At 37.7% G+C, this 23,747-nt stretch overlaps 1 protein-coding gene and 2 long non-coding RNA genes across 6 annotated transcripts in view; 1 reads left to right on the forward strand and 2 right to left on the reverse strand.

The window, feature by feature from the left end:
• The window catches only part of LOC144280388 (uncharacterized), a 27,856-nt gene extending 21,546 nt beyond the window's left edge, over positions 1-6,310 (reverse strand). The window contains exon 1 of one of the 2 annotated variants that reach the window (XR_013348796.1): positions 6,173-6,310. This is a non-coding gene — a long non-coding RNA (uncharacterized LOC144280388). The remainder of the gene's footprint in view (positions 1-6,172) is intronic. The other variant, XR_013348795.1, reaches the window with a different exon arrangement.
• On the forward strand, positions 5,091-22,336 carry CTSS (cathepsin S). 2 transcript variants are annotated; one of them, XM_077842380.1, is made up of 8 exons: positions 5,091-5,249; positions 6,190-6,313; positions 8,150-8,272; positions 9,615-9,764; positions 12,953-13,180; positions 14,696-14,861; positions 16,209-16,311; positions 21,879-22,336. In XM_077842380.1, the coding sequence occupies exons 1-8, from the start codon at positions 5,224-5,226 to the stop codon at positions 21,976-21,978; spliced, it is 1,020 nt and encodes a 339-aa protein (XP_077698506.1). In that variant the 5' UTR covers positions 5,091-5,223; the 3' UTR covers positions 21,979-22,336. The 2 variants fall into 2 exon arrangements, with proteins under 2 accessions (XP_077698506.1, XP_077698507.1); XM_077842381.1 differs by lacking the exon at positions 9,615-9,764.
• The window catches only part of LOC144280386 (uncharacterized), a 41,427-nt gene continuing 32,401 nt past the window's right edge, over positions 14,722-23,747 (reverse strand). For both annotated transcript variants that reach the window (XR_013348793.1, XR_013348791.1), the window contains exon 5: positions 14,722-14,902. This is a non-coding gene — a long non-coding RNA (uncharacterized LOC144280386). The remainder of the gene's footprint in view (positions 14,903-23,747) is intronic.

Genomic DNA, 23,747 nt, shown 5'->3' on the forward strand with positions numbered 1-23,747 from the left:
CACGGGACTTGATCCTAGACCCTGGGATCATGCCCTGAGTCGAAGGCAGATGCTCAACTGCTGAGCCACCCAGGTGTCCCTAAATACTATATTTTTTAATCAACTTTTCTATACCAGGAGAACAGAAGCAGCAGAGAAACCTAAGGCTAAAAGCCTCAGGAAAAAAAAAGAAAGAAAGAAAGAAAAACCTCAGAAACCACTGCCAAGGGGTTATGAATCAAAAGTGAAGATAAAACATACAGAAGATTGTAATTACAAAAATTAATCCAACAAATATTTATTAATTATGTCTTGACATCTGTTAAGCCACAGAACAAAGATGAGTAAAATAGGATTCTGTGTTCTTCAGTTAGCTGGGGAGATAAAACTATCTTATGTAATAAAAATACAAAATAAGTTCAAACTGGGTGGTATAATTTGTAAGTGTCATAAAAGTATATTGAAAAAATATGAGAATAAAGAGAAGAAAAAGATGAGAAAAAAGAGAAGACTCCATGGAAAGGCAGTATTATTTTATTTTTTTGAATTTTTTTATTTTAAAAAAGGCTACTAAAAATTTTTTTAAAAAGGCTACCAGAAAATTTAAAAGTACAGTGTGGCTTGCCTTATATTTCTATTGGATGGTGGAGGAGTGATAAAATAGTGAATCAGAGATTTGCCCTTTGAGTATGGTGAACTAGGGAATTCAGTCCAATCTTCCCAATGAAGACAAATAGGAAAAGCTGAAAAAACATAGAAAACATCTACTATAAGCCCTCGGAGACTTTAAAGATTTTATTTATTTATTCATGAGAGACACAGAGAGATAGACAAAGACATAGGCAGAAGGAGAAGCAGGTCCCATGCAGGGAGCCCGATACGGGACTCTATCCTGGGACTCCAGGATCATTCCCTGAGCCAAAGAACAACTGCTGAACCACCCAGGGGTCCCAGAATCAGATATTCCTGCCTCCTGCCTCAGGGTCTAATATACAATGCCCAGACTCCACTGAAAGGACACCTGATCATTTCTTTTCCTATTTCTAAGTATTGAAAATCTTCCAGCACAATGTTAAGTTGAAAAAAAAGGTGGAGAAAAATACGTATAACATATTATCTTTCACATAAGAAAGGAGGGATAATAATACATTTGCATATTTTCTTTTTTTTTAATGGAAAGACAAACTGTAAATTGTTTAAATGGTTACCTATTATCAAGGGAGGGAGGGAATAGTACAGAGAAAACAGAACTGCAAGTGAGACTTCTTTGAATATACCTCATTTTGCTGATCTGGGTTTGGGTCCATTTATATATTGTATATAATTATAAAACAAAATTACATAAATTTGAAAAGAGCCTATAAAAATCAGAAGTAAAATGAGGGGTGCCTGGGTGGCTCTTAATTTTAGCTCAGTCTTGATCTCAGGGTCATGAGATGGATCCCCACATAGAGTTCTGCACTGGGCACAGAGCCTGTTTAAAATTCTCTCTCCCCCTCTCCCACTGTCCCTTTCCTCACTCCCCCATGCATGTGCACTCTCTCCCTTTCTCTCTCTCTCTCAAAAAAAAAAAAAAAAAATCAGAAGCAAAATGAAACAAATGAACTTTACTGGTTATTTCAGTGGTGGTGTAACCATACAGGGAACTATTTCAGGTGACTTAAAACAAAATGATTGATTTACATTCTTAGCAGAATATGTCCTAACGGGGGCAAAATTTGCCCTCCTCTAAAATCTTTGAATTCTCGGGATCCCTGGGTGGCGCAGCGGTTTGGCGCCTGCCTTTGGCCCAGGGCGCGATCCTGGAGACCCGGGATCGATTCCCACATCGGGCTCCCGGTGCATGGAGCCTGCTTCTCCCTCTGCCTGTGTCTCTGCCTCTCTCTCTCTCTGTGACTATCATAAATAAATTTAAAAAAAAAAAATCTTTGAATTCTCAGTAATAATCTTATTGGTGGTGGCTTGGTATTGTTATGTAATACTATGGGATAAATTAAATGAGTATGTTGATATTTTAGAGAACTGAAATTTTTTTTTTTTAATTTTATTTATTTATGATAGTCACATAGAGAGAGAGAGAGAGAGAGAGAGGCAGAGACATAGGCAGAGGGAGAAGCAGGCTCCATGCACCGGGAGCCTGACGTGGGATTCGATCCGGGGTTTCCAGGATCGCGCCCTGGGCCAAAGGCAGGCGCCAAACCACTGCGCCACCCAGGGATCCCGAGAACTGAAATTTTCATCATGTTTGAAAAAGGTACAGATGAAAGATTGGTGAAGTTAGGTTAAAAACTCCATACCCTTGAATTTGAATTTGAAGTATCAGTGTGATCTTGAGATTTATTTAATCTATATAATAATTATATATAATATACATAATAATTGTATGATATATAATGTATTTTTATTTTTTATTTTTTAAAAGATTTTATTTATTTATTCATGAGAGACACAGAGAGAGAGGCAGAGAGAGAAGCAGGCTCCCTGCAGGGAGCCCGATGTGGGACTCCAAAGCAGGACTCGATACCCAGACTCCAGGATCGCACCCTGGGCCAAAGGCAGGCGCCAAACCGCTGAGCCACCCAGGGATCCCCTATAATATATTTTTAAATTACATACAATGAAACTCCCTAGCTCTGTCTTTTGAAAGGCTTAGAAACAGTGGTCAATCTGATTCAGTGACATTCCTGGTGCCTAGATTATGTATTTAAACATCCTTTCTATTAAAAGAAACCAGATCCCAACTCCTGGGTGGCTCAGCAGTTGAGTGGTTGGGCATCATAAAAAATGAATTAAAAATATATTAAGGAGAATGTGAATTCCAACAACATGTTTGATGGCATTAAGAAATTATGATTAATTTATTTCAGATGTGATAATGGTATTATAGTTATATTTAAGAATATCTTTTAGAGATACACAGTGGAATATTTATACAGGGAATAATTTGATTTCTAGGATTTACTTCAAAATAATCTGGGTAATTCGAGTGTAAATAAAACAACATTGGTCATGTATGGATAACTTGAAGCAAGATAATAGTTTTATGGGGGCTCATTTCACTATTATCTCTACTTTCATATATGTTTAAAATATGTAAAAAAAATGTTAAAGCTAAATGACTACAAACCTGAAAATGTCTACTAACAGAAGACTCAATATGACATTGAGTCTCCCCAAATGTATATATTTATATGTATGTAATTCCATATACAGCAATGCAACTATATATATTGCAATTCAATATAAATACAAATTCAGCCATTCAAATAAAAAGTCTGATAAAATTTTTCAGAAAACTTGATAAACTGATTTAAAATTTTCACATGGAAAAGCTACGATGCACAAAATGCTAAGACAACTTTGAAAAAGGAAAACAAACATAAGAGTTACAGGGGTAACTTGTCCTACTAGACTTCAAAAGATTTACAAACCTTTTTAATTGGGGATCCCTGGGTGGCTCAGCGGTTGAGCGCCTGCCTTTGGCCCAGGGCCTGACCCTGGAGTCCTGGGATCGAGTCCCACATCGGGCTCCCTGCATGGAGCCTGCTTCTCCCTCTGCCTGTGTCTCTTCTTCTCTCTCTCTGTATCTCACATGAATAAATAAAATCTTAAAAAAAAAAAAAAAACCTTTTTAATTAAAAGTGTGTGTTATTGAAAGAGCAATAGAAAGAAAGCAAATTGGTGAGCTCAGAAACTGACCTTTGTATATATGGGAATTTGGTATATGATAGAGGTTTCCCATCACAATGGGAAAACAAATAAATAAGCTCCCTACTTCATATCATAAACAAAAACTAAATTCCAAATGAAATAAAGACCTAAAAGCAACGACCATAAAAAAGAAAAATATAATATTCTAAAACTATGAGGATTAAATGAGTGTATCTTTTTTACATTGGAATGAAAAAAATTTTCTTAAATAAGACCAAAAAAACATATATCAAAGGTAAAAGTGAATAAATTTTTCTACATCAATATTGTAAAATTTCATATAGAAAAAGTCAATATAAGCTAGATATCTATGAAAGACTGAGAGAAGATATTTTTAGGATATAAAACTGTTGAAGATTAGTAGCCAGAATATATATATATATAAAACTACAAAACACTAAGTAAAAGCAACAATACAATAGGAAAATGAACAAAACATATGAGGCATTTCACAGAAAACTCGAATGGTCCATGATGTGTGAAAAGATGTTCAACCTCATTAGTAATTAAGAATATGCAAATTATTTTTTAAATGCTAGTTCAGGGGATCCCTGGGTGGCTCAGCAGTTTGGCGCCTGCCTTTGGCCCAGGGTGTGACCCTGGAGACCTGGGATCGAGTCCCACGTCGGGCTTCCTGCATGGAGCCTGCTTCTCCCTCTGCCTCTCTCTCCCTCTCTCTCTCTCTCTCTGTGTATATCATGAATAAATAAAAAATCTTTAAAAAAAATAAAAATAAAATAAAAAAATAAAATGCTAGTTCATCTTACCCCTGCCTCTACTTAGCTAACCATTCTAACACTTAGATGTACCTAGGTATATTTTTCTTTCTATAAATAACCTAATACATATTACTATCCCTAAAGACATTTTGGGGACGCCTGGGTGGCTCAGCAGTTGAGTGTCTGCCTTCAGCTCAGGGTGTGATCCCTGGAGGAGTCCCGCATCAGGCTCCCTGCAGAGAGCCTGCTTTTCCCACTGCCTATGTCTCTGCCTCTCTTTCTGTGTTTCTCATGAATAAATAAAATCTTTAAAAAAAAAAAAAAAGACATTTTGAATTGATGAACCAAGGAATAGCTGAGTGAGCATGAGAGAGTAGTAGTGATGGATGGTCACAGGTTTTCATAGGAAATTCTGGAGGAAGCTGGATGATTCAGGAGCTTAATCCTAATCTCCTCATAAATAAATGTTTCCATCTGAAAATTGGTGTTTTGAGGTAAAGTGAATTATCAAAATGATGAGGGATTAAAGGGTAAATTGGCACTGCTCCTATTTTGCTGAGTTTGTTCTACTGATCTGCTCCACTGGGGGCTCTTTTTGACGGCTTACTGTACCCACTTTGTCTCCAAAACCATAAGGGTGAGGGCCAGAGATATCTGATGTAGTTAAATTTTAAATGAAACTGAAATGAAAGTTCACTTCCTCATTGTGGATGTCTCATGTGACAAGCCTGATTTCTTTTTAAAGTCAATTTAACTGAAGTCTCTTTGCTGCCTTAAAATCTTTGGAGAGGATTCACCACCAGGCATTATTAGTATGGGAGCACCTGCAGGTTCTTTCATGTATGTACTGTTTGTTCTTTTTCTACTGTTTGATCTTTAAACCCTCTGTTTGTGTCTTTAGCTTGCTGTGCTTGCCAGGCTTTAAATCTTTGGTTTCAGGAAGTAAACTAAAATATTGTGCCATTCAATTTGCCTCTTCTTTTTTTGACTAAAAAGAATCTATTTTTGAAAAGTTAATGTCTGCTTACACATCTAAACCTGTGCCTGAAACATAACTTTCTTTGGAATATAATTTGAAGAATGACATGGCTAAAATTCCAGCTCTTTTGAATTTAAAATAAAACAGAAAATAGAATCCAGTTTGAGGGAGGTAGTCACTGAATTACTGTTAAAGTCTTTTTGTATTAAATATAGAAGTGGTGTTTTCAAAAATTTACTTAAGTGCTTCCTTTGAAGTGGGTATTTTCGTTATTGGAAAAATGACTTAAAAATTAAATGATTCTAGGATTTGAAAACGATACATAAGAGTTGTCTTTCAACTACCTCTAAATGTTGTGGATATATAAATAGACCAGTTAAGAAGAGCCCCTGTATTCAAAACTTATTTAGATAAACTGATTTTTCAGTTTGCCTTCCTCTTATGGATAGGGGTGTGTGTGACAATTTCCCTTGATTAGATTTGTTGGCAAATCCTGTAAAATCCCTGCCTCCCTCCCCTACCCAATTCCCCCTACCTTGGATGAAAGTTTGATATACTAGATATTAAGAAATTTCTGAAAATTACTTTTTAAAGCGCTACAAAGTATTGGAAGTGGTATTAGAGTCATAAATCTACCGTTACTCCCTGTGACAATAAATCACAGAAAGTTTCCTCTATAATTCTGATTTCTATTGTCCTTCTGACAGACTTTATGTTGCTATTTATTTTAATGAAAAAATATGGGCATAATATGTGCAGCTAACAACTATTCCTCTTATGTTACCTTTCCTTTAACACAAGGAAATGGCTAGTTGGGCTGCTTCCGTTGTGCTCCTATGCAGTGGCACAAGTACATAAAGATCCCACTCTGGATCATCACTGGAATCTCTGGAAGAAAACCTACAGCAAACAATACAAGGAAGAGGTTAGTGAGCAATTTGCTTTTACTCAAGTATTCTATGCTTTCTCCTCCTGAAACTTAGATTCTTATGAGCAATGTTTTCCATAAATGCTTACACACTCATTTCTTGCCAGATTCTATTCTTGGTACCAGAGAATATAGCAAGAAAAAAACAAAGTTCCTGTTTTTGTGGAACTCATATCTCAGCAGGCAAGACAGAAACTAAGTAAATAAATAAGCAGATATATAGTATGTTAGGTGGTGATAAGAGCAGTAGAGAAAAATAAAGCAAGACATTGGGGGTCTAGTGAGACCTAGAGGTGGCGGGCTCTGGGAAACGGCTGTGAGAGGTTCAGAGAGATTATTCGCTATATATGATGGAATGCTTAAGGAAGCACCCTCATTGAAGGTTGAATTCTGGATGTGTGAGCTGAGAATTCATAGAAGTCAGGGAGCAAACAAAATCGTAACTCGAATGAACATTCCAGGCCAAGGGGGATAAAGTACATATTCAAGGACAAAAAGACCTTATTTCAGTCCTGGGCATATAGAAGCATTACCAGATGTTTTTTACTTTCAATTCCCACTTTGTACTTTTGTTTTTACTTCAATGCATACTCATTGGTTGTTGTTGTTTTAAAGATTTTATTTATTTATTCATGAGAGTAAATTTCTCTCTCTGTGAGAGAGAGAGAAGAGACATAGGCAGAAGGAGAGAGGCAGAGACATAGGCAGAGGAAGAAGCAGGCTCCCTTGTGGAGAGCCTGATGCAGAACTCAATCCCAGGACCCTGAGCAGAAGGCAGACGCTCAACCACTGAGCCACCTAGGTGCCTCTCAATGCATACTTACTGGTTTTTAAGATCTTAACCCTCGTGCTTCAAATAACTAAGTCCTATAACTATATCATATTTCTAAGCTTGGGGATGCCTGGCAGGCTCAGTCAGTAGACTCTTAATCACAACTATTAATGTCAGGGTCATTGAATTCAAGCCCCATGTTGGGCATAGTGCCTACTTAAAAAATTTACTTCTGAGGCCCAGCTGGCTGATTCAGTCAGTGGAGCAAGTAATTCTAAATCTTGGGATTGTAGGGTTGAGCCTCACATTGGGTATAGAGATTGCTTAAAAATAAAATCTCTAGGGACCCCTGGGTAGCTCCGTGGTTGAACATCTGCCTTCAGCTCAGGGCTGAAGGGTACCTGGATCCGGGATCTGGGATCTTTTAAAAAAATCTTTTAAAGAAATGTACTTTTTTAAAAATAAAGATTTTATTTATTTATTTATTTATTTTAAAGATTTTATTTATTTATTCCTGAGAGACACAGAGAGGCAGAGACACTGGCAGAGGAAGAAGCAGGCTCCCCACAGGAGCCCAATGAGGGATTCCATCCTGGATCCTGGGATCACGCCCTGAGCTGAAGGCAGATGCTCAACCGCTGAGCCACCCAGGCTTCCCATTTTCTTAGTAGTGATGAATTTTACCCTCATCCAGTCCCCTTTAGAAACAGGCCTCTAATTTCAAAGTTAACTAGAGTTAGATGTTCAGTTAGCACCATTATCTGGTTAAATGAATACTATCTCTCTTTTTAATGACTCCAGTCCCTTGGAATGAATGAAAATTACTTTTGATTAGTATCCTACCTTTATAATTTATCTCAAAGTTCATATAATATAATGCTACTGCACACTTAATAAACTACAGTATAGTATAAACATGACTTTTCTATGCACAGGGAAACCAAAATCTTCATTTGATTAACTTTATTCTGATATTTGCTTTACCACAGTAGTCTGGAACTGAACCTCCAATATCTTTAACATATATGCCTGTGACTATGTTCTTCTTCCTTACATTTTAGAATGAGGAAGTAGCACGGCGTCTCATCTGGGAAAAAAATCTAAAATTTGTGATGCTTCACAATCTGGAACACTCAATGGGAATGCATTCATATGATCTAGGCATGAACCATCTGGGAGACATGGTAAGTAAATTACAAATAATCCTACTTTCATCTATGGGTAAGAATGATTTCCATTTCCCCAAAGGCAATCTGAAGGTAAACAGCAAAGTAATGTGTGTGTATGTGTGTGTGTGTGTGTGTACGAAGTTAGAAAACAGTAGAATTTTTTTTTTTTATTGGTGTTCAATTTACTAACATACAGAATAACACCCAGTGCCCGTCACCCATTCACTCCCACCCCCCGCCCTCCTCCCCTTCTACCACCCCTAGTTCGTTTCCCAGAGTTAGCAGTTTTTACGTTCTGTCTCCCTTTCTGATATTTCCCACACATTTCTTCTCCCTTCCCTTATTTTCCCTTTCACTATTATTTATATTCCCCAAATGAATGAGAACATATAATGTTTGTCCTTCTCCGACTGACTTACTTCACTCAGCGAAAACAGTAGAATTTAAGGACAGAAGAATTTGCAGATTTCTTGTTTAGTCCTACTGTGACCACCTTCCTTAATAAATTTTTTAGAAGAATATTTGAAACTCACAGGCTACTATTGCTTTTTGTTTTTTATTAATTCTAGAATGCATTGCCTAAATATTACTCACAATCTTTTAGAGTAAGTTACCATACTTAGGTACCTCTAAAGTGATAATTCAGTATGGTTCCACCTGCTTTCTTAATGAGGGAGTGTGGGTATTTAACATCACAAATACTCTCCATTAGTTTTTAGATTTTTTTCTACCCTACAAAACTTTACTGTTGAGACCAAAATTAAGAATCACAGTGCCTCTTGGAAGAGAACACCCCAGGTAGATTAAATTTCTATTTAAATGCAGGCATCTCTTTTGTAATTCTTTCTCAAAAGGAAAACCAGTTCAGTCCACTTTTTAAACAGCCCTTTTATAAAATTCGGCCTTGCTTTAAACCAAAAATCTGCCTTCCTGTAACTTCTAGTTTTTACTATTTTCTTCTTCCCAATGCCTGACTGGGTGCTAAGACAAAGTGTGAAAGAAATCCAGATAATTCCCCTATCAGACAGCAGTACCCATGTTGGTCACAACTACCACTAATTTTCTCAGTTGTTAAATATATTAAAAGTTACAGTTATTAGAATACTGAAAAGAGGGGTGTCTGGGTGGCTCAGTTGGTTAAGTGTCTGCCTTCCGCTCAGGTCATGATCCCAGGGTCCTGGGATGGCGTTGGGCTCCCTGCTCAGAGGGAAGTCTGTTTCTCCCTCTCCTTGTGCCCCTCTCTCCTGCCCATGCTCTGTCTCTCTCTTTCTCTCTCTCTCAAATAAATAAATAAAATCTTAAAAAAAGAAAAAGAATATTGAAAAGAAGGTCATAAGTGAATATATTTACCTTGTAGACTGGTGAAGAAGTGATATCTTTGATGGGTTCCCTGAGAGTTCCCAGCCAATGGCAGAGAAATGTCACTTATAGGTCAAACTCTAATCAGAAATTGCCTGATTCTGTGGACTGGAGAGAGAAGGGCTGTGTTACTGAAGTGAAATACCAGGTGAGTATTGTCATCCCAGGCTTCTGTACCCCAGGAAGAGTTTCTTTTCTGTCAATACTTAGTCTAGCTACATAATTTGGCAGTGGAATCTCCCTTATGTTCTTTCTTTATTCTTTTTTTAATTTTATTTATTTATTCATGAGAGACATACAGAGAGAGAGAGAGGCAGAGACACAGGAAGAGGGAGAAGCAGGCTCCATGCAGGGAGCCCGACATGGGACTCGATCCCAGGACTCCAGGACCACACCCTGACGCCTCGGTGCCTCAGCAGTTTGGCGCCTGCCTTTGGCCCAGGGCACGATCCTGCCCTGGCATGGAGCCTGCTTCTGCCTCTCTCTCTCTCTCTCTCTCTCATAAATAAATAAATAAATAAATAAATAAATAAATAAATCTTTTTTTTTTTTAATAAATAAATCTTTAAAGAAAAATAAATAAATTGCAAATTCCTGAGGACAATGACCACATATCATACTTTAATGTATTTTCCACCGTTTAATCCTTGTTTTGTCCTACTGTGGCCACTTTCCTTAACATGTTTTTTAGGGGAATATTTGAAACTCACAGGCTACTATTTCTTTTGTTTTTTATTAATTCTAGAAAACATTGCCTAAAGATTACTCACAATCCTTTAGGGTAAGTTACCAAACTTATATAAATCTAAATTGATAGAACACCAATGGTTACAGCCACATTAGATAAAACTATGAACTGAGCAAATAGAGTTCTTTAAGGCAGACTTTTAGTGCTCATACTATCCATCAACTGCACTGGACCTTTCACCAAGCCAATTGCTTGAGAAACAGTATTGTGTGTGAGAGCGTATCGATCAGGAGGTTTCTTCCTCCATTTCAGTGTTGAAAGAGAGGAGAAACCTAGAGCTGAGAGTAGCCTATAAATTGTACCAGTCAAGTAAACTCATGACTACGCTTGCATTGTTACAATAAGAAATACAGTACAGTTTTTAAAAATTTGTTCCTGTTTTTGTATATCCGTTAGTTTGCTTTAAGGGGTGCTTGGGTGGCTTAGTTGGTTAAGCATCTGACTCTTGAGCTCAGCTCAGCTCTTGATCTCAGAGTCATGAGTTCAAGACCCAGGTAGGGCTCTACACTGGGTATAGAGCCTACTTAAAAAAAAAAAAAGGGATCCCTGGGTGGCGCAGCGGTTTGGCGCCTGCCTTTGGCCCAGGGCGCGATCCTGGAGACCCGGGATCGAATCCCACGTCGGGCTCCCGGTGCATGGAGCCTGCTTCTCCCTCTGCCTGTGTTTCTGCCTCTCTCTCTCTCTCTCTCTCTCTTTGTGTGTGACTATCATAAATAAATAAAAAAAAATAAAAAAAAAAGCAGCAAAAATCCTCAATTAGTTAGAGATAACTAAGGGCAAAACACATGCATCACCTCAGAGGTCAGGATAAGGGAGAGGAATCTAAGTGTTCTAAGCAGTATCCCCTGGCTGGTGACCAATGAAGAAAGTAAAAATTTTTTATTAGAGTTCAATTTGCCAACATACAGCATAACACCCAGTGCTCATCCGGCCAAGTGCCACCCTCAATACCCATCACCCAGTCACCCCAACCCCCCGCCCACTTCCCCTTCCACTACCCCTTGTTCATTTCCCAGAGTTAGGTGTCTCTCATGTTTTGTCACCCTCACTGATATTTTCACTCATTTTCTCTCCAAGAAAGTAAAATTTAAGAAGTAAATGGACTGCCAGTATCTTATTCTTTTCTACCTAGATATTTTTCTTGTAATTAGTTTTGGGTTTCTTATTAGAGCTTCTCTAAAATAAAAACTTGGGAGCAGCCCAAGTGGCTCAGCGGTTTAGCGCTGCCTTCAGCCTAGGGCGTGATCCTGGAGACCAGGGATCGAGTCCCATGTCAAGTTCCCTGCATGGAGACTGCTTCTCCCTCTGCCTGTGTTTCTGCCTCTCTCTCTGTCTCTCATGAATAAATAAAATAAAATAAAATAAAAGCTTGGGGACACCTGGCTGGCTTAGTCAGTAGGAGCATGCAACTCTCAACATCAGAATCATGCATTCAAGCCCCATGTTGGGCATAGAGCCTACTTTAAAAGATAAAGTAAAATAAAATGGAAGTTTGGGGGAAAAAAAAGAAAGTTTGGGAAGATCCAATGCATGTTTAGGTGTTAACTATAAATAATTTAACAAGGGACAGCCTGAGTGTCTCGGCGGTTTAGCACCTCCTTCAGCCCAGCACATGATCCTGGGGACCTGGGATCGAGTCCCACCTTGGGCTCCCTGCATGGAGCCTGCTTCTCCCTCTGCCTGTGTCTCTCTCTATGTCTCTCATAAATAAATAAATAAATAAATAAATAAATAAATAAATAAATAAATAACTTAACGAGCTCCTTTCTCTGCATGCTTGCATTTTAATGGGTGATTTTGCTTAAACCGAAAACAAAATCAGGGGCACGTGGGTGGCTCAGTGGTTGGGCGTCTGCCTTCAACTCAGGTCGTGATCCTGGGATGGAGTCCCGCATCAGGCTTCCTGCTCAGCAGGGAACCTGCTTTTCCCTCTGCCTATGTTTTTGCCCCTCTCTATGTCTCTCATGAATAAATAAATAAATAAAATCTTTTAAAAAATCAAATTAAATTTGCTTCCTTTGGGTAGAGAACAAGGTGGAATGAAGGAAGATCTGAATTAGAACAATTATGATAGGGCTCTGGACCTTTTTTAACTAAAGCAGCTTTGTGTTTTTCTGTTTGTTTATGCTTCCCTGTAAAAGATCTTTGATCAAAAAATTATGAAGCTAAAAATGTTTGAAAAGATTTAACCTTATATTTTCAGGCCTTATTTGACAAGAGAAAGGGTATTTTAGGTCAAGAGAATCATCCTAGCTCCTCTCAAAATCACTGTACTGTAGATGACAGTCTACCTCATTTATAGGTAAAGATAGCTGGGATCTAGCACATGCTCAGTAAGTACTGTTTCTTAATATATTTGACCACGGCAATTATGCTTTGAGCTCAGCCATTTGCAAATCTCTATCAATATTGGACCTTGTTCTGAGAAGAGAACAATCAAGTATTTAGTCTTCATGTCCATGTCTAAGAAATGAAGAAATTGTAATGGGGGAGGAGCTGACATGTGTTGGGAGGTGCCCAGTTTGTGTTATAGAAGTCTTCCTTACTGACTTTTTATGATTGCCTTTGTGACTTTGTCTCTATTTTAGGGTTCTTGTGGTGCTTGTTGGGCTTTCAGCGCTGTGGGGGCCCTGGAAGCACAACTGAAGCTAAAAACAGGAAAGCTGGTGTCTCTGAGTGCACAGAACTTGGTAGATTGCTCAACTGAAAAATATGGGAATAAAGGCTGCAATGGCGGTTTCATGACAACTGCTTTCCAGTATATTATTGATAACAACGGCATTGATTCAGAAGCTTCCTATCCCTACAAAGCCATGGTATGTCACAAACTTTTTGTGCTATTCTATGACTTTATGCTATCCCTTACTAGCTGAACTAAACTCACAACCAAGCCAATTGCTTGAGAAGCAGTGTATGAAAATCCTGATCAGGAATTCTTATATTTTTGAGAGTTTTCTTCCTTATTCAATAGTCTTAATTTATCAGAGACAGAATGGTTTTAAGCAAGTAGAATTCATGCTTAAAGAAATGGATTTTCAATAAACCTCAGAATTCTCTGTCTACCTGGCATTTTAACTTGTTTTTCCTACGGCCTCCCATGCTCAACCTTATTCTCAGATCATTGACAACATCAATCTTCTACCAAAACACTAACTACATAATGCTGTCTTCTTCCTCTTCACAAGCTCATGACATATTTTATTAAATTAATATATCCATATTACAGAAAATTTAGAAAAGATAAAAAATACCACTCCAAAACCTACCTTAACCACCATTGTTTTGGTTTATTTCTTTCAAGTTCTTTTTCTTATTAAGCATTTAAAAGGATGCACAACAAAAGTGAATTTATAACCTCTTTTCCTTTTTTTTTTTTTTTTTTTAAGATTTTACTTATTTATTCATGAGAGACACAGAAAGAGACAGAGAGAGGCAGAGGGAGAAGCAGGCTCCATGCAGGGAGCCTGACACAGAACTCGATCCCGGGTCCCCAGGATCACACCCTGGGCCGAAGGTGGCGCTAAATCGCTGAGCCACCCAGGCTACCCCTATAACCTCTCTTTTCCTATGAAAATATACTCTCTAAATGTTTTTCAGATTACATGGTCTTTATAAACCTTCATTTAAACAGCAGATCATCAGGGGATCCCTGGGTGGCTCAGCAGTTTAGCACCTGCCTTTGGCCCAGGGCGTGAACCTGGAGTCCTGGGATCGAGTCCCACGATGGGCTCCCTGCATGGAGCCTGCTTCTGTGTCTCTGCCTCTGTGTTTTTCATGAGTAAATAAATAAAAAAATTCTTTAAAAAAAAAACTGCAGATCATCTTGCAGGCATTATATTATCAAAAATATTTTAAAGTTCTAAGAGCACCTGGGTGGCTTAGTGGTTGAATGTCTGCCTTTGGCTCAGGGTGTGATCCCGTGGTCCTGGGATCTCATCCCACATCAGGCTCCCCACAGGGAGCCTGGTTTTCACGAATAAATAAATAAAATCTTTTTAAAAAGATTTTAAAGTTCTAGTATAGAGTTTATGATCTTTACATTGTATACTCCCATAATCCACTTGAGAGTCTGAGGGACTTTATGATGCATGCATGAAGATGTTCACAATTTAAAACAATATAATAGTTACGTATTTCCTCTATTACTGGTGAAACATTGAACTGTTTTGGAAGATTTTATTTTTCTTTCTTTAAAAGGAGGAAGGAAACTTAGACATTTGAAAAACTAAATTAGGAAAGAAAACATATTTGAAATCCAGACTTAGGATGTTGGTGATTTATAAAGGAAGTTGAAATATACTTCTTTATCTGATTTATACCTTTTTTTGCAGAATGGAAAGTGCAGATATGACTCAAAAAAGCGAGCTGCCACATGTTCAAAGTATACTGAACTTCCCTTTGGCAGTGAAGATGCCTTAAAAGAAGCTGTGGCCAATAAAGGACCTGTGTCTGTGGCTATAGATGCGAGCCACTATTCTTTCTTCCTGTACAGAAGTGGTAAAAACTCTGATATATTATCCTTTTGTTATATGCTGCCCCTGCATCACAAGAAAGAATATTATCATTCCCCATCACCTCAACTCTGAGTGTTCAGGTTAAACAAAATCCTCCATTTCACATATATGTTTTAATACCCGGTTTTAATTAGTAAAGTAATACTCATCAAAACTTACTACTACTACATGCCAAGTACTATGATAAATTCTTTCTCTGCATTGTCTTATTTAATCCTCATAATAACCCTTATTTACAGATGAACAAGTCTTAGACAGTTAATTTGCCTAAAGTCATATAGTCTGGAAGTGATCAGCTAGCTAGGATTAGAAACCATGTTACTTTGACTCCAGACCCTGGGCTCCTAACTCCTGTAGCCACTGTGCACTGTAGGTATAGTATTGCAGTATACAAGGAGAACACCCACCAGTGTTAGAGCATTGTGTTAAACAAAGTAAATGGGGGATCCCTGGGTGGCTCAGTGGTTTAGCGCCTGCCTTCGGGCCCAGGGCTTGATCCTGGAGTCCCAGGATCAAGTCCTGCATCGGGCTCCCTGCATGGAGCCTGCTTCTCCCTCTGCTTGTGACTCTGCCTCTCTCTCTCTCTGTTTCTCATGAATGAATAAATAAAATCTTTAAATAAATAAATAAATAAATAAATAAATAAATAAATAAATGGCTATACTGATTAAAAAAAAAATCTCACCCTAAAGATCATTTCATCTAGGAAAGCATAAAAATATAGAGAATAAACAATTTAGGAATATATACAAAGAAATACAGTAATTGAAGAGTCAATTATATTGACTCTGTTATATAGAGATCTAAGTTAAAAATAATTAGAAAAAGGGGGTTCCTGAGTGTCTCAATTGGTTAAATGTCCAACTCTTGATTTCAGCTCAGGTCATGATCTGAGAATAGTGAGACTTAGCCCTGTGTCAGGATGTACGTGCTCAGCACAGAGTCTGCTTGAGATTCTCTCTCTCCCTCTGCCCCTCGTACTGCTCATGGTCACTTGAGAGCTCTCGCTCTCTCTTAAATAAATAAATAAATAAATAAATAAATAAATAAATAAATAAGATCCTTAAAAAATTAGATAAAAGTAGCTGTTTATCAAAGATTTCCAAGGGAGCTGTGATTGAACTGATACCAAACTTGGCAAGAAAACTGACAAATACAGCATTGATGGCAAAGAATTATGAACTCTAGTTTAATGAGAGTATATGTTTCTAAAATTATAATTTAACTTACCATGTATATAAAATAGTCTACTAAAAGCAATAGCATTTTCAAATGTCCTTCATTGCCACATACCATTCACTCTTTTTCTTCACCTGTATTTTATTCTCAGGTGTCTACTATGAACCATCCTGTACTCAGAATGTGAATCATGGAGTATTAGTGGTTGGCTATGGTAACCTTAATGGGAAAGACTACTGGCTTGTGAAAAACAGGTAATATATTTGCACTTTAATGTATATTTAATTAAAATAAGGAATTCAAAGGAGCTTCAAAAAATACATTCCTAAGATTATGATGATGAGGATCATGATAATGACAATGATAAACATTTATAGCTTCTTATAAAGTGACATTCTAAATTTATTACTCAGTGCCCCTATTTCTTCACTTCCTATTCTGGCTTCAGTAGTTTGTTTTCATGATTTATCTTCTAGAATATTTGATAATTCTTTCTCAGTCTCCTTTATAAATATCTATTCCTTTGCTCAGCCCCTAAATATTGGTCTTTCCTCCAGGGCTCCATCCTTTCCCCAGGACACTCCTCCTCCTCCCCTCCCCCTTATCCCCTCCTCTTCTTCCTCCTCTTCCTTCTTCTTCTTCTACTTAAGATTTTATTTATTTATTTCAGAGAGAGCAGAGAGCACAAATGGGCGTGAACTGGGTGTGTCTCTGCCTCTGTGTCTCTCATGAGTAAATAAATAAAAAAATCTTAAAAAAAAAACTGCAGATCATCTTGCAGGCATCATATTATCAAAAATATTTTAAAGTTCTAAGCATTTAGAACTCCCGTGGGAGCGGGAGTGGGGAGGCAGAGGGAGAGGGAAAAGCAGACTCCCTGCTGAGCAGGCAGCCCAATGCAGGGCTCTACCCCAGGACCCTGGGATCATGACATGAGCTGAAAGCAGAAACAACCAACTGAGCTACCCAGGCACCCTGCTCATTATTCTTCTAGCCTACATTTTTCCTGGGTACTATCACTCCATTCTTAGGATTTTAGCTATAACCTATATGCTGATAGCTTTCAAATCTCAGCTCTAGCTCTATCCTCTGCCCTGAAATTTGGACTTATTTATCTGGACATATCCATTTCTATGCATCTTAGTTTCTCCAAATTCAATATGTCCAAAGAATTCAGAACCCTCTCTACCCTATTGTCCTCCCCAGAACTTCCTATATCACTAAATGGCAATAACACACAACAAAGTCACTCAATTAGATACTATGGATTTGTTGTAGGCCCCTCCAGATCTAATCAAGCAACAAGTCAAACTAGTTTTCCATGTATCTGTCCTTGCTTCTGTCCCCTCTCCATTTCTTCCATTATTGCTTTGGTACAGATGTCTCTTGCCCAAACTATTCCTATAGCCTTCAAACTGGTCTCCTTTACTCTTAAGCCCATCTTTTGTACTGCTTCCAAACTGGTTTGTTTCAAATATGACAAACTGGGCTTATACCTGTTCTACAGAGTACCATTTGATATAAAATTAATGTTCCCTAGTAGAGAAGACAAGTCATCTATGTTGTGGTCCCTGCCTGCCCTGCCAGGCTCAATTGCTGGCACTTATTTCACACTTTTCTTTCCAGTTAAATTGAACTCTACACAGAGTTCCCATATATATCATTTTACCTTTAATATCTTCATATCTTGGTTATACTGTTCTCTTTGCCTGGAGTATTCTTTTTCCTCACTTGGTTTATTCCTCCTTTTCCTTTAAAACCAGCTAAGGCATTCTCCATACCAGAAATTTCCCTTTAAATCCTTGGGTTAGTAAAATGTCTTTTTCCTATGCTCCCCAAATGTCTTATGCATACTGGAGTATTTTATACATTATATTTAAAATGTATATTTACCTATCTATCCCTCTAATATTCTGTATGCCCCTTTTGGGTAAAGATTTGTATTGTCTTTGTATCCTTAGCACAATATATGGCACACAAAAAAGATGGTAGTATTTGTATGGCCTATTGGGAAGTAGTTGAGGGATACAACATCCTGGTTCACTTGTAATCTATTCACAGCACTGATAAGCTTGGGCCTGGACCAGTGATAACATTTTTATATGAAGCATTATTTTTTCACTTACATCTTTTCTCTTGTCTGGTTCCTACAGTATATTGTTTGTATATGTTTTCTTTTTTTTAAGATTTTATTTATTTATTCATGAGAGACACAGAAGGAGAGAGAGGCAGAGACACAGGCAGAGGGAGAAGCAGGCTCCATGCAGGGAGCCTGACGTGGGACTTGATCCTGGGTCTCCAGGATCAGGCCCTGGGCTGAAGGCAGCACTAAACCACTGAGCCACCAGGGCTCCCTGTATATGTTTTCTTGTTGACTTCCCATCTCTACTGAAACCGCTCTTCTTGAAGACCATTTATATCTTTTAATGTTTAAATTCAAAACCTATTTTCAGCACTTATCAGTTGATGAGAATTTACTAGGCATCTACAATGTGATGGCATTATCCAAGCCCTGGAGATACAAAAATTAATGAGAAATCATCCTGTTCCAAAGAAGCTCACATGACAGTCCAGTGGGGAATTAGATATATTTTAACAATAAAATACAACCCATCATGATATAATGATAGACGTCTCTCAATGGCTACAGGGCCGTGGATGAAGAGATGCCTAAATGCCTAAAAGTTTCACAGAGAAGGCACTAGTTACTTGCATTAAGTTTTCAGATGAGTGGAATTGCTCACGTGTTAGGAGGAAAATAAATTGCCCAATCACCCAAAAAGGATATGTAATAGCACAGAAATGTGAAAAATTTCTCTTCTTTATAAACTCTCTGCTGTATTTATTTCTTTGGCATCTATGACATAACACTATCCTGACTCATTTTGCTATATTAGTTTTAGCCTCATTTCTTATTTTCTTCCACCTGTCCCTTATGCTCCAGCTCCAGCTGTACTAAAACAAACTCATCTGCAACTTGAGTTTCAACTACTGCCACTATGTGAATGATACCAAATTCACAATCTCTAAAACTAACCTCTCTACTAAGCAACAACCTTCCATGTCCAACTTCCAACTTGACAGCTTTAGCGAAAAATCCAAATTTCCAGAGCATCTGGGTTGGCTCAGTCAGTTAAACAACTGACTCTTGGTTTCAGCTCAGGTTGTGGTCTCATGGGTCATAAGATCAAGCTCTGCACCCCCAACTCCATGCCCAGTGGGAGTCTGCTTGAAGATTCTCTCCCTTTGCCCCTCCCCACTATGTGTGCATGCTATCTCTCTCTCAAATAAATAAATCTTAAAAAAAATCCAAAATTCCCACCTGCCTACCCTATGACTCACAACACACACACACACACACACACACACACGCACATGCACGCACACACTCTCTCTCTCTCAACAAGTCTAATTCAAATTCCCTCTCTCCTTCCATGTAAACTCCCATTCCATCCTCCACCCCTCAAAAGTATTTTAGAACAATCCCAAGGGAAAAATCACTCCCTGTTTTGAGTAATTCATCACCATCTTCATGTTATCAAAGCCTTGGTATCATCTTAGACTCTTTTTTTTTCTCCCTCAATCCACAAGCCTTATTCATTTGGCCTTTGAACCATATTTTATACTTCTTTCTATTCCTGTTCCAATTCAGATTTCACTGTCACCCAGCTATGGAAGTAAATTTTTAAAATATAGATCATGTAAACCTATTTTCAAAAATTTTAAATAGTTTACCATTATCATCATAATGAAGTCCAAATGCCCAGTCAGGCATTCAAGATTCTCCATCATCTAGTTTCCAGCATAGCTCTCTAGACTTTTCTTTCCCTATGTTCTCATGCCTCCATATTTACACTCTGGCCACAGTGAACTACTTACTCATCATTCCCTAAGCTTATAGGCATTTAGCTATTACTACTTCTTTACTTGTGCTGTTTCATCTTCCTGAAATGCCCTTAAAGCCCATTGCTGCCTACCAAAATCCCAATTGTTAATGGTGAAGTGGGCACTGTCATGCATTCTAGTGGAAGAATAAATTGTTACAATCCTTCTTGAAAGCAATATGAATCAAGAACGTTTTAACTATTCACATTCTTTGTCCAATTTTTTCTCATTTCTTGGAATCTATATGAGGAAAATAATCCTAAACATGGGGAAACTTCATACCCAACTTATGTAAATTGTAGTATTCATTCATTCTTCTTTGATAGTGAAAACCAGTAAGCAACCAAGAATGTCTAACAGTAGGGACAATATTAAACTATTACACAATCAAGCCCATGTATTAGGAATTATATTTACTCAGATTATATTTACTCATGCCAGATGTTAATAATGATTATCTTTTTCTACCTTTATGTATTTTCAAAAATCTTTAACAAGTATCATTACTTTTAGAATGAAAAAACCTCACTAAAAATTCTATTCATGGGATCCCTGGGTGGCGCAGTGGTTTGGCGCCTGCCTTTGGCCCAGGGCGTGATCCTGGAGACCCGGGATCGAATCCCACGTCGGGCTCCCGGTGCATGGAGCCTGCTTCTCCCTCTGCCTGTGTCTCTGCCTCTCTCTCTCTCTCTCTCTCTCTGTGACTATCATAAATAAATAAAAAATTAAAAAAAAAAAAAAAAAAAAAAAAAAAAAAAAAAATTCTATTCATTCTTAAAACCTATCTCACATGCTATCTCCTCCATATTCCATTAATTTACTCAGAATTGTTTCTCTAAATTCTAAGCTTTAGAAATGCCTTATAAATTCTAGCTATTTCTGTAAAATATGCTCCATCACTAGAATATAAACTTCTTAAAGGTAGAATAGTCTCTTATTCATTTTTGCATCTTTATTCATACCTTGATTCAACAAACATATACTGAGTATTTACCAAGTGACAGAGCGCCAAGCAGATTTGGCAATGAAAAATACAGCCTTTTTATCATCCTTTGAGTTACCCATAGTCTTATAGAGTCAGAAAAACAGATAGTTGCATGTACTGAACATTGCAATAGAATGTGATAAACATTAAGAGTGTAGAAGCACAGAAGAGTACTTGGCCTAACCTGGGAAGTCAGGAAAGGCCTTTTTAGCTAGGTTATTTGAATGAGTATTAAAAGACAAGGGCAGCCCGGGTGGCTCAGTGGTTTAGCACACTAAATACTCAGTAAGTAGAGGTGGCTATGTTTGCTATTATCCAAGTTTGAGTACATTTGATTGGACTCAAGTAGAGTCCATCCCCTTTTTAAAAAAATACAGCCTTGGGCAGCCTGGGTAGCTCAGCAGTTTAGTGCCACCTTCGGCCCAGGGCGTGAGCCTGGAGACCAGGGATCGAGTCCTGCGTCCGGCTCCCTGCATGGAGCCTGCTTCTCCCTCTGCCTCTCTCTCTCTCTCTCTATCTGTGTCTCTCATGAATAAATAAATTAAAATCTTAAAAAAAGGGGGGGATCTAAGTTTGATAGAAAATAATAACCTATGGTCCTGTTATGCAAAAACATTTAGAGGTGGGGCCTTGGAAAGAACAATAACACCCTTTCCCTGCAGAAAGTGTATTTACAAAGTAGGACGATTAAAGGTTTGGGTTGGAATTTATATTGTTTTCCTTAGGTATTAAGTCTATTCATCAATATAGCACTAAAGCCTTCCAAACTATCCTTTGAAAATTGCCTAAAAGCCCTGGGGAAATTGTTATACTATTTTGTTCTAATTTTGTTTTGTAGCTTAGCTTTTCATATATAATCACTTTAGGAGAAAAACAATCTAGGAGATAAAAAGTTGATAATGTGATTTGATTATATTCATTTGTAATTTTGTGTTATTTCTTTTTCTAAAGCTGGGGCCTCAACTTTGGTGACCAAGGATATATTCGGATGGCAAGAAACAGTGGAAATCACTGTGGGATTGCTAGTTATCCCTCTTACCCAGAAATCTAGACCTCTTCATTTTATAACAAGTCCAAAAAATTGAAACACTTTCTCTTAATTTAATTTTACCTGCTATAATAGTAAAAATAAATGTGTCGTGACCATTGTATATTTGCTCTACTAACAGAATATATAGTTTGGTTCTCTATTTTTTTAACTTTGAAGATATTGGAAAATATTTGCTACATAAGTTAATAATGCGCTATAGATATAACTGTATGAGAATTGGTCAACCTAAGAAATCTGTCATGTTTGTTTTGTCACCATCTTGTTTTACATGCTTTGTCATTTTAAGTTCCCTTATGTCCTTTCCCTTTTGTAATATGATGGCATATAAACGCTCAATAAATATCTCTTTTCAACTTTGTATCATTACCCACATACCATTCTTTTCTTATCCTTAGGTAACTATTTTAATCTATCATGAGGATGTAAATTGTAGTATGCTGGTGAAGGGCTCTGGCAACTTTCATGAAGACACTACTAGATTATTAATATCCTAAGGGCTCAGATTATATTGTTGCACATTAAAGGATTCAGTAATTTTTTTAAGGTAGACAAATACTTAAGACACAATCTGTTTTCAAGAACTTTAGAAGAATAATTTTAATGATCATAAAATACTAATTCAAATTATTTTTACCTAGTCACAGGAATTTGGCCAGAATCTTTTGGGGGCAAATAATTAAGCCAACCTGAACAAAATAACCAAACTGCATCTTATTTAAAATAGTCCATTACTGGAGCACCTGGATGGCTCGGTCAATTAAGTGTCCTACTCTTGACCTCAGCTCGGGTCTTGATCTCAGGGTTGGGGAGTTGAGGCCCTGCACTGGGCTTCACGCTGGGTGCAGAGCCTACTTAAAAAAAAAAAAAAAAAAAGTCCATTACTGATATTTTTAATCTAACTCAGATTGAGCTTCCTTCCAATTGCTCTAGAATAGTAGACAGATTCTGAAGATGCAGTAAGAACTTTATATTTGGGGGCACCTGGGTGACTCAGTCAGTTAAATAACTGACTCTTGATTTCAGTTCAGGTCATAATCTCAGGGTTGTGAGATGGAACCCCAAGATGGGCTCTTTGCTGGGTTGGAGCCTGCTTAAGTAAGATTCTCTCTTTTCCTCTCCGTCCAGCCTTTCTACTTCTAAAAAGTAAATAAATAAAATTTATTAAGTTCATGCCTATGACATGAAAAATGTGTGAGATGATATAGTTTATCTTAAATGAACTTAAACTAATTTCACTATATTTGGTTCCTTCTCCATAAATAATTTTTTAAAGATATTTATGTACTTATTTATTTATTTGAGAGAGAGATGGAGAGGGTGTGTGCATGAGCTAGAGGAGAGGCAGAAGGGAAGGGAAAGGAAGAGGGAAAGAACCTCACGTAGACTCCCCACTGAGCCCAGAGCTCCATGCGGGGTTCAATCTCACTATCCCCAGATCATGACCTGAACTGAAACCAATAGTTAGATGCTCAACCAACAGAGCCACCCAGGGGCCCCCATAAAGAACATTTTTTTAAAGATTTATTTATTGGGGATCCCTGGGTGGCTCAGCGGTTTGACGCCTGCCTTTGGCCGGCGGCGCGATCCTGGAGTCCGGGCATGGAGCCTGCTTCTCCCTCCTCCTGTGTCTCTGCCTCTCTCTCTCTATGTCTATTATAAATAAATAAGTAAATAAATCTTAAAAAAAAAAAAAAAGATTTATTTATTTATTTATGATAAGTAAATAAATCTTTAAAAAAAGATTTATTTATTTATTTATGATAGACATA

The sequence above is a fragment of the Canis aureus genome, chromosome 12 (assembly GCF_053574225.1).
Source record: "Canis aureus isolate CA01 chromosome 12, VMU_Caureus_v.1.0, whole genome shotgun sequence".
Taxonomy (NCBI): domain Eukaryota; kingdom Metazoa; phylum Chordata; class Mammalia; order Carnivora; family Canidae; genus Canis; species Canis aureus.